We start from the raw sequence: 11,730 nt of genomic DNA on the forward strand, positions 1-11,730 counted from the left end.
TGAAAACTGAAAAAAGAAGCTTAGACAGGTAGAGAAAGACTTTTTTTTGCGGGTGAGGTAGAGAAAGAGCTTGAACATGTGCTAGAAGGGCCTATGACAAATGATGAACGTGACATAAAAAGAAAGGAACTAGCATACTTGAGTGAACACCTACTGTAATTGCATTGGCTCCAACAAGCAAGGGTGTTGGTTAGAGCAACTCTAGCAGACGCTGCATCCCGCCCCGACCCGCAAAATAACCGTCAAATTGCGCGTCGGGGCAGGAAAATCCGCACGAGCAGACCCCGCATCCCGCGCCAACCCGCATTATTTTTTACGGGGCGCGGCAAATCTTCTCCCCCAACCTCCATCTTCACGGGCTGGGAGGCTGACCCGAGCTCAATCCCTATCCAGCGCGAGATTTGGCGGGAGGGAGGACATTTCCGCGCGCCCTTTCCCCGTCCCCCGCACCCTCCGCCACCATTGCCACCCCTCCGCAAGCTTCGGTTCCTCCTCCCCGGCCGTTCCTCGCCGCCATGGAGGATCCCATGCTGTCCCCCGTCACCGTCGAGGTCGCACATGCTCCTTCCCCTCGGGCGGATCTCATCGCCGGCCATGTTGCCCCCGCCGCCGTCGCCCAAACACACGCCGCGCCTTCCCGAAAGAGGCAGGGCACCGTGGTCGTGCAGGGCGGGAATCCAGCTGCCCCCGCCGCGACAGCCCGCGCTCCGGGCGCCAACACCGCAGTGCGATCCTGGCAGGCGACGCAGAAGGCCGGCAAGGCCGTGGCCGTAAAGCGGAGGAAGGTTCCGGCTTTAAGGAAGCCACCTTATTCAACCTCTGACTTCACCCCCCCCCCCCCCCCCGCCGCAAGGAGGTGCTCCGGCGATGTCGTTGAACAATTCCGCTCCCCTCGTGGCCGAGGTGTTCGACGAAATAGCCGGAAGGTATGCCTCTTCGGTCTTGGCGATTCCTTTTCATTTTTTGCCATTAGTCTTGATAGGTCGTGACTTGTCATCGTTCGCTATAGCAGTGGTTTGAACAATGCAACAAACAAGTTCATGAACATGTTGGACACGAACGCGGTTGCCACTGATCAAGCCTCTTTCGAACCATTCAACTACAATGAAACGGACGGCGGTGTGGATGATCATGGTGCTGCGGACGAAGTGGAGGAGATCGAAGCGGAAGCGTTTGAGCAATCGCAAGCAAAGGGTGGGAAAAGCCAAAGATCGAAGAACTACACGATCTTGGAAGATCAAGCTTTGATCCAAGCATGGAGTGCGGTGTCTCTTGATGCATGCACGGGTGTTTTTCAAACCGCCAAGAGATATTGGCAAAGGACCGAAGATCAATACTTCCGCATTATGAAAAAGTATCCTAATAGGACTGCACGCACATTTCGGTCACTTCAAGGGCGTTGAGAGAATATCAAACCTATGTGCAGCCGTTGGGCAGCTTGCTTGGAGCAAGTACGCAATGCACCTCCAAGTGGCACCGTGGAGTCCGACTATGTGAGTTTGTTTTTCCTTTGTTTAATTTGTGCATCATCATAATGTATCATGGGAAATGATTGTATCATTTTGTTCACATTTTGTAGGACAAGATTGCTCAACATAGATACAAGGACATGGAAGCTTCAAAAGGCAAATTCTTCAAATTAGAGCATTGTTGGGAGTTGCTCCAAAAGTGCGACAAGTGGAAGTTGATCGACAGAGAATCCCCACCAAAGAGAGGCTCACTTGTAAACATGGATGAATATGAGGATGATGATGGCCCAAGAAATTTGCACAAGCCCGATGGCGACAAGAAGACTAAAGAGAAGATGAAGAGAGAGCAAGAAGCAGCGAGCTTGAGGGAGAAGATTGATGCCATGATGCAATCAAACGAGTTGATGTTGTTGAAGTCGTTGGATATCAAGAAAGAGTTAGTCGAGAAGAAGGCAAAAGAGAAGCAAGAAAAATGGCAAATGCTCAACAAAGAGGGGCTCCGCAAAGTTGCCATTGAGGAGAGAAAAGCACGCGCCTCTGAAATCAAATCAATGTCATTGTTGCTCACCGAGGAGAACAAGATCATGTCAATGAACCGCAATGACATGGACGACCTCACCAAAACATGGCATGATATGGCAAGGAGAGAGATCTTAAAGAGGAGAATGGCCGCCTCGACCGGTCCGTGTTCCAGTTTTGGTGATGTTTTCTCTGCTCCATATGGTGTCAATGTGGATGATTTCGGTGCGGGAGTTGGAACAAGCGTTCCAATCGACGGATGTAGATTCGGTGGCGCCGATGAACTTCAATATGGACTCCAAAGATGATGTCGGACATGGACGCAAACGTTTGCATGCCCTCTTTTGCGCAATGAACTTCGCTTTTATTTGCGCGCAAACTATTTATTTCGTTTGAATTTGAACTTGTTTGCCAAACCTATGTCAAATGCGAGATTTGCAGTTTTCTATTTGCGGGTCGTCGTGGTGGAGCCTGAGCAGAACCCGCAGACGCCGACCCGTAAAAAAGCATATTCCGCGAATATACTTTTTTACGGATCCGTTTGGGGGTATGCATCTGTGCCAGCCCGCGCCGGCCCACAAAAGTGATTTTGCGCGAACTGCAAACGCGTTTTACGGGCCGGCGGGATGCGGGGTCTGCTAGAGTTGCTCTTACGTAACTCCAATTTGCCTCGGCTAGAAAAAAAAACTTGGCTTGATCAAATGACTTCAGGATGACCAGGCGGCTGCAAAGTACGGAGATGTTAAACCTGATGATCCAAAATTGTTTATCTAGCATTCTCACTCCATGTCTTCCTAAGTTAACAATAAAGATCTTGGATTTCTTGAAAAAATTCTTCAACCTTTATGGAGGATGAAGTGAATCATACTATCATAGTATTACACAGGATGTCCTGGAGGCGATAAACTCATGGCAGATAATAGATGGGTGGAATGATACCATAGTAGTCTTAATTCCAAAGATGCTTGCTATAAACTTAAAGATGATTTTACCGCAGATTATTTCACCAACTGAAAGCGCGATTATCCTTGGGAGACTTATAACAATGTGATTATTGCCTAAGAGTGCGTCCACCAGATAAAAAATAAGAGTAAGGGGAAGGAATATTTATATGCGGTCAAGCTGGATATGTGCAAGGCATACGACAAAGTTGAGTAGGTTTCCTTGAGGAATATTATGTTAAGGTTGGGATTCTAGGAGAACTGGGTGAATTTTATGTTGATTTATATCTATTCGTTACAATATACTATTGTGTATGATTCTCATGAGACTGATAAATTTCCATCTACCAGGGGTTCGAGACAAGGGAATCCGTTGTCTCCTCATTTATTTTAATTGTGCGCGCAAGGGATTTCTAGTTCACTTATTCATGAAGAAGAAGTTGGTAACATAGAGGTGGTTAGGGCATGTAGAAATGCACCATCAGTGTCTCCTCACCTTTTCATTTGCTGATGATTCTCTAATTCATATAGCGGGAAATGCAGCAAATGTAGCCTCCTTGCAAAGTGCTCGGAACGATTACTGTGCTAATTCTGGATGGTTTGTTAGTGTGGCAAAATCAAGTATTTTCTTTAGCCCCAATACAATTGTTAATACAAGAGCAGGAGTGCGTAATATTTTAAATATCAATACAGAGGTTATCTCTACAAATACCTTGGCCTCCTGATGCTTGCTGGGACAGATCGCAGTGAATGCTTTATGCCTTTTTTGAAGGAGTGCGCCAAAAACTGATATGTTCAAACCGGAAGTAGTTATCAATTGGAGGGATGGAAATTCCAATGAAAGAAGTAGCCCAGTCCAACAGGTACAACATGATTAACTTCTACAGTACACCCTTGGGCCCAGGATTTTGAGCCCAGCAAACTTCTCTCGCAAGAGATTATCATCAACGTCCCAGCAGCAACGCATATCTAGGAGCTTGAGGTCATGGCACTTGAAGGCGATCTCGAAGACAGCCTTAGTCGTGATGAACATGTATCCCAAATCGAGGTGGCAAAGCTTTGGCATATTGCAGGCAATAGCATGAGCCTCGTCATTGTGGCACACCTTCCCAACGAGATCCATGGGGTGCATGACCCGCCGAAGTCTGACGAGGCATTTGCAGTTCTTGCCAAATGCCTCCAGAGCACGAGCACCAATCTTGGTGCATCTGCTTACATCTAGGAATGTAACTTTGGACAGCCTTTGTGCAACATCTTCCACTATGCTGTCGCTGATCTCACTCCTCGGAATCTCCAAAGTCTCGAGAGATTTCGCACTTGCAAAAGAAAACACGGTAGGCTCAATAAGATTTAACAAAACATTGCGGATAGGGTCATCGGTAAATAAAGTATTATATATATGATGCATAACTCTAGTTCTAGTAGGGATCATAATTCGAACGTAACAAAATATTTCAAAATGGATACCGTCTGCTCAATTAAATGCTATTACCACGGCTAACAACTTAGTTTCTAACATCATCACAATAAGAAAATATATCGGAGCCAGGAAGCAGTAATGCCATTTTGAACATGTTCTTTTACACGGATATGCAGGATCTGGTACCACATGTTACCAACATTTGTCACCATATATCAGTAAATAGATTATGCCAAGCAACTTGAATAGACCACCTATAACCCTGTATTTATAGAAGAACGCACTGGAAAGATACTAACACACTTGTATTTATGCAATTGAATCACTAATTTACTATCATTTACGAAACTAATTGCCAAAACATATTCTCAATCTATTATATATGAAAAATAATTGATGGGTTAACCAGCAAAAAGAAAAATAGTCTAGAAATTACCAGAAAAATTACGGGTTAACCAGGAAAAAGAAAAACAGTCTAGAAATTGCAACAAAAATCAGAAGCATCTAACCGTTAATCTGGTAGACTAATTATCTTTAATCACTAGATAAGGCTTAAGTTGACAAAATTACCCACCATTGTCATTACATCGCAAAAACGTTTCGTTCTCTGGTCTGTATCTTTTTTCCCTCTCTCTCCTAAACGTGCTCGCACCATGACGTCCTCACCCCTCAAGGCGCAGCCGAAGCTAGCTAGGGCCATGCAGCTTATACAGGCCATAGCTGAAACTAGATAGGACATCGCTCACATCACCCCTGGACCTCAACCAAAGCTAGCCTAGGAGGGGCAATGATGCCTAAATTTATGCATTATGTGTTTATTCACCGGGACAAAAATCATGCAAACATGGCTAACGATCTATGTGTCCATGCTGTTCATGCATTGCCTCGATCGACGATCGTGTCATGTTCCCTACTGTGTAGGCGCTCAAGGACCAGGCAGACAGAGATGACACATGGCAGCGACAAGAGCAAAAGCATATTGGTCGGGGATCTCCTTCCTCTATGTGGCTTCCACCTTCTTACCTCTCTTAGTCCGATTCCAATCAGCGCATGACAAACTAGATTCAGTCGAACTGCCAGTGGACTTCACCATGGCAAACTACGTCGCTGCCTGACTCTCGCTGACATCTCGCCCCACACTAGATGCACTCTGATGGCTAAGTTTGTCCTATAATTTCTGACATCAAGCAATGTGATGAGGACACCTGCAGCTTATGTTCTTCCGCACGCTCAGGTACCAAATTGTATATTTTTCACCGAATTAACTATTAGGTAAGTGAAAACACCTTGAGCACATGATATTATGGTTTTGATGATTATGGAAGTTGTTAACATCAGCACATATAAATGCTTTAAATCATATATTTTTTTTAATTTCTACACTGTACTGTTTCTATTCTCTTCATCTATACTTTTCGAAGTACAAAATTGTAACTTTCTAACTTTGGACAGTAAACTTCGAACTTCTTTTATTAGAAAGGTAGAAATATGATAAAAAGATTTGTCATAAAATTATTTTTCATATAGTAGACAAACATTACAAATTTATGAATGTTGTGAACATGTACAATGTGATCCATTGGTATGGTGTACTTCAGGTTTTCAGTTAGGAAAAAGACAGAATTTACAAGCCCATCACTATCATGTTATGTTCAGGAGCATCATGAGTTATGAATCGAGAATCAATATGAATATTGCTCATAAATATGCTTTCTGGACCACAAGAGATTCTAAAGTCTTTGTACATTACATGGTTAAATGATTTTATTCTACTGATTTATCTGTTATGAACTTGCTTTGTAAGTTTTGTAACACTTACCTTTAATCACTTTTTTTTGGGAAAACTAGGTTGCACCACATGATCTTAGGAGATAACTACAGAGTAAGCCACACTATTAACTCAGCAGATATCTCTTCAGTTAGTGAGAAAAACATAATTTATTCTGAAGGTCTTAAAACTAAGAATTTCTCTTTTTCGGCAAGCATTTGCATCATTATTGTTTCCAGGCAGTGGATGCATATTCGGGCACATGGAACACACACGTGTTTATAGTAACTCTTAAAATAATTTATCAAGTTCTGATCCAAAAACAGTGAAGAAACACGCATTCCACAGGACTCCCGAATGCTAACGGACTAACTTTAATTAAGTTCACTCTCTTTTTATAGTCAGGCGTAATAACTTTTACTTTAGAAATATTTGGATGCTTCCCCTTGTGTACTTCTGGACTATTATTACTTTTCTATGGAAGTGTTAACCTACAACTGGAACTTATATGATTTATTTAGCAATACCGCCTATAGAGTATTTCTCAATATGTGTAACTACCAGCAAGCATAATGTCAAGGAGGAGGGAGTAAAGTGGGGAACGAAATGATATGGTCACTCGCAATCTTACTGATTTTAGTCCTTCAAAATATCCTGAACACCTACTTCTGTACGCCCTGAACATTTACTAAGTGAAAGCAATATATTGCTACTTATTAAATTATCCTGTCAAACTATAAATTACATCCCTTTTCCATATTTCAACAATAATATATAAATGGGTCAATATGGTAAAAAAACATTTCGTCATTTAAAAGATTTAGTAGGTACAAAATCTGCACTGATTAAAAACGAAACCTTCTAATTCCAGATAGATTGATAATGTATTATATAAGTAAATGCAAGGATCATAAAAAAATATTTTTCATGGCATGCATAGTCAGTAGATAAATGACAAATGGGTAACATATATATTTTATGTAAATAACTAACCAAAATACCTAAACCAAAACTATGTTTGCCGAAGTCTTATATTTTTAAATGTTATCAGATATGCCTGCAACTTTTAGTAGATAAACCAAATAGTATATATGTTCTCACTATTAAACTTTATGAAATTCTAGTCCGCGCATCTAGCTGCCCACTCTGCTAGTTGTTTATAAAGGATTGGATTCAGGGATAATAGAGCGCATCTTATTGTGTAAAGGCAAATATAACAGCAAGGCAAGTACGTTTGGAATCAATTATGTTACACATAAGGTACTTGTTTATCTTCATTACCACATGTCTCTCTAATCAATAGACGTATTACCATTCATGGCCGCTCTTTCTCAGATATTTTGACCCTTGGTCGTCCGATCGTGTCCTCTAGCCAATCTCCGCCGTCCATTTTCTTATTGAGGGCGCTAAAACCCTATCCCCACCCCTCGCGACCTTTTGTATATCGTGTACGCCACCTTCTCGATTCCCTCCCCTCCTCCCGTCACCCTCATCCCGCCTCCCAAACCGCCTCAGTGACCCAGCTCCTATATAATGCAATTACACACCCATCATATTTCCCTAGCCACTAGACCCGTGGCAATCTAATCCATTTTTTCCTGAAAGTCCGATTGCATTTTTGCAAGGATGCTACACAACTTAAGAACTACTCCAGCAACATGCACATTTCCACCGGCTATTCTTTGTACTAACAATAACTTAAAAAAAACACTGTTCTGATGAAGGTTATCAAATCTCATCAGAAAAGCATTACCAAAATAAATATGATTTGGAATAAAGAAGAGTACTTACTGGTCGGCGATGAAGGCGAACAATGAGTCATTGGGAAGCCGGGACACGCTAAGGCGGCGGCATGAGCCAGCGCTGCGTGCGAGGAGCATATGAACCATGCTGGTGATCTGGTCAGTCGTGCTCTGTTGGCTCCACTCCTGGATGTCGGTGTCCTGCCAGCAGTAGGACCCTGAGACCACCTCGCTCCATGGTTTGCAAACCCCAGGAACCACACTGAGGATCTCCTGAAGGGAGAGTTTGCAGAAGATGATGCCTAGGGCATCTCGTTGCAGGTCCTCCCAACATATGTTCTTACTGCACTCTTCCATCCCTGATCGATCCTTCCAGGTCCGACGATGCAAGGTGTATGTCCACCTGTTACAGGAACAATGGTAATTAAGTTATCCTGTGTGGTAAAATTATTTTCTTAATCCACACAGTTGAAGGCTTGAAGTAGCATATTCAGAATTTCATGGCGACTTACAGTAAGAGTATGAAAGTGCTTTTGTATAGTACGAAAAAAAATCCAGTTAATCAACATTTATTTCGAGATAATAAATTGCCAATATATACGGCAAGATCAACATTAAGGAGTATGAGGAGTATACATGTATCAAAGGTATGGAAATATAAAACCCAGCGAAGGAAAAAAAGATACACCGAGATGAACACATGTGCAAGCTTTCCCTGATCTGACAACAAAAAATTGCACGCTCCAACAAAACTAGAGGAAGAAACGAGATCTGAGCGAGATCCATGGGAGAAGAGATATGGCAGATTGCCTAGATCACCGCACCAAGAAACTAAAAACAACACCCCCTCTTTGCAGCAAAGCGGGCTGGTTACTATGAGCGAAAACCCAAATCAGGAAACCTACTCAAGAACCAAACGGGGAGCAGCAAGATGCGATAACCGGTCAAGCAAAAGCCAGCAGGGCCGACCAGCAAGTACCAGGAAGGAGGACGATGCAGATCTAAAGCATCCCCTCCGACAGAGACTAAAAATTAGAGAAAGGGATGGAGGGGACAACCCGGCCGGCCGGGACAGTATCGTTAACGATGAGAGACGTTCGGGGATGGGGTTCTTCGCAACGGGGAGGGAGAGCTTACCGTCGCGGAGGAGGAAGAGCGAGACTGCAAGAGGAAGAGCGAGACTGCAAGAGGATTGGAAAGTTGCTCGCGCGTGCCTTTTCGGGGTGCGCCGCTAGCGCTGCGCGGAGTAATTAATTATTAAGCTGAAACGTGATGCGATTGTACTCCTTTTGTTTGTAAATATACAAGTCTTAGCAGGAGTACTTCTTTGTTTGGAAATATACAAGCCTTTTTTAGACATTTTAATAGAAAACTATAAATGAATGTATACGGACATATTTTAAAATGTAGGTTCGCCCATTTTGCTTCATATGCAGTCACTATTAAAATATTTAAAAAACCTTATATTTAAGAACAAAGAGAGTAACATAGTACCCTGAACGAAGGAACTACAGATGGAGTAAGCCATGGTTTGTTTCAGAAAGTTGTTAGTGTTAACACAAGAAATTTATCTACTACTCCCTCTATTCATAAATATAAAATATAAGACCTTTTAAAGATTATACTATAGAATTCATACGGATGTATATAGACATCTTTTAAAATATAGATTCATCCATTTTGCTTTTTATGTAGTCTACAATACAATCTGTAAAAAGTCTTGTATTTAGGAATAGATGGAGTATGACGCTAGTGTGTGGGCTAGCTAGATTTGGTAAACAGATTTCATGTATATGTAATATGACAGATACGGCATACATTTGTTTTGTATAAAGATATGGCTTACATTAACGTAATCAATGTAAATTTTACGTTCTAACATGGATTCAGTGCTATTGTAAACAACTTCTGGAATATTTTTTCCCCATATTTCAACGATTACTTCTCTAACTTCACCCTGTCCCCTTTCGCGCGCTTTTTTGGTTTGAAAACGCTTGAGACATTCACTTGTGGGGCGGCCCAATTATCCAACTGCCTCTGACTTGGCCCATCATCATTCAAATATAATGTCCGCTCTACATAACTTGCACCAAATAGATGACGTATCATCATTCAAATATAATGTCGTTCGCAGCGGGGTGCCTGCACCAAATAGATGATGCATGATCTTTTTTTCAAATTTATGAACTTTTTCAAAATATTTATGCACATTTTTTGAATTCATGAATTTTCGAAATCTTTTTATGCAAGTCAACTGTTGACCAGTCAACAGCTATGAGTCAGCAGTAGGACGTTTTGGGCCGTGCCCAACAACAGCGGCCGCATGGGCGCCGGATGCCCTAGTTGGCACCGAAGGCGTTTACTAGGAGCTCCCCACCCCCAACCCCCCGGGCAAAGAACAATGAGAATAACTGTAGGGTGGTTATGTCCAATTTGAGAGAATTAGTTTCCTACCAAATCAAGTCAAGCCTGCCACCAAAAGGAACAAAAACAAAAATATTTTCACGCCTATGGTGCTCGCAGATTAAGCTAATATAAAATAAGTTTGATTGAATAATTGGGATTGAATTCTTTCCACATAAAAATGTTAGAAATTTTCACTTCTTAATTGACGCGCTACGACTGCCCCCCCTTCCCGTGGTTTTCTGATTTGAAAAGGTGGATCCTCCACTCAACTTGCGGGCCAAATGGACTGAAATTTGGTCCATCGTCATTCAAACATCGCACCTACTCTAAATGTTGCCATCAATCTCTCGTGCCTTCTGCTTGAAAGATGGACATACCCCCCCCCCCCCCCCCCTCGGCGCGCAAATGCAATGAAGAATAATGGCGAAGTGGTGATATCCATCCTAGACCTAATACCTTTCCACGAACAAGAGAAATGTAGTCTACAAGAAAAACAAAGAACTCAATGGTGAAACTGATGCAGACAGAAACAAAAAATATCTCAATGCCTATGCTTCTAGCAAATTATGCCAAAATAAATAAATATGTTTCAAACTTTTTAGAGGATTTTGGATACAAATTCCAATTTTCAATCATTACTTCCCTAAGTAAATTAGTTTCCGACCATATCCCATTAATCATACCTGACTCTAGTACCGACTTCCTTCCCGCGGTATTCTGATTTTCAAAATGCTTGGAAGCATCACTCCTAAACAATCCAACGACCTAAGATTTGGCCCATCACCATTCAAACATCATGCCTGCTATAGTTGTCGCGATCAAGTGGCCACGTCTTGTATTAAAAAGATGGCAAATAACTCCTCCTGCCCACACACACGTGCACACACTAGACGAAATTAAAGACATAAGGTTACTATACAACCATGAATTAGCTCTTACGTGCATTGTGATGCAAATCTTTCAAAGAACAAATAAAGAAGTATTTCCTATTGGAAACAACTGAGCAAATGTCACACCTACCACTAAAGGAGACAAAAACACAAGATGCCCATCCGAACTCTCCAATGAACAAATAAGTAGGCCTTTTCTTTTAAGAAGGGCTTAACGGATACTATGCACTGTCGTTGAAACGGCACATTTACTCTGGTATCTGCCCTCAAGTAATAGCACCCTACACTTCAAAATGGCCCAAATTCTTTCCCCCTGCAAACCTGAGAGAAAATAACTACAAATGGCTTACCTCTATATTGTACCAAATTAAGGACATCCGGTTCCTATCCTAACAAGAGTTAGCTCTTAGGCGCATAATCTTCCACATCATTGAACACACAAGGAGATAAAATGTTTCCCATAGGAAACAACGAGCAAAGTCAAGGCTGCCATTGAAGGGAATGAAAGAAGAAAGTATTTTCATGTTATTTTGCTTCTTACATATTATGAAACACTAAAAAACAATGAATGAGCC

General features: G+C 42.1%; 1 protein-coding gene across 1 annotated transcript; it reads right to left on the reverse strand.

The window, feature by feature from the left end:
• Positions 1–3,715: 3,715 nt before the first annotated feature.
• LOC123440975 (F-box protein FBW2-like) lies at positions 3,716–8,227 on the reverse strand. Its single transcript, XM_045117512.1, has 2 exons — positions 7,909–8,227; positions 3,716–4,245 (listed from the first exon to the last, which is right to left on the reverse strand). The coding sequence occupies exons 1-2, from the start codon at positions 8,214–8,216 to the stop codon at positions 3,804–3,806; spliced, it is 750 nt and encodes a 249-aa protein (XP_044973447.1). The 5' UTR covers positions 8,217–8,227; the 3' UTR covers positions 3,716–3,803.
• Positions 8,228–11,730: the final 3,503 nt, after the last annotated feature.

Source organism: Hordeum vulgare, chromosome 3H (assembly GCF_904849725.1).
Source record: "Hordeum vulgare subsp. vulgare chromosome 3H, MorexV3_pseudomolecules_assembly, whole genome shotgun sequence".
Classification (NCBI taxonomy): Eukaryota; Viridiplantae; Streptophyta; class Magnoliopsida; order Poales; family Poaceae; genus Hordeum; species Hordeum vulgare.

What these genes read in the sequence shown, in the direction of transcription:
- LOC123440975 (XM_045117512.1), bottom strand. Translation starts at nt 8,216, where the DNA reads ATGGAAGAGTGCAGTAAGAACATATGTTGGGAGGACCTGCAACGAGAT. An exon ending in TTCGCCTTCATCGCCGACCA is followed by an intron (nt 4,246 to 7,908) that starts GTAAGTACTCTT and finishes TTCTTTTGCAAG; the next exon opens with TGCGAAATCTCTCGAGACTT.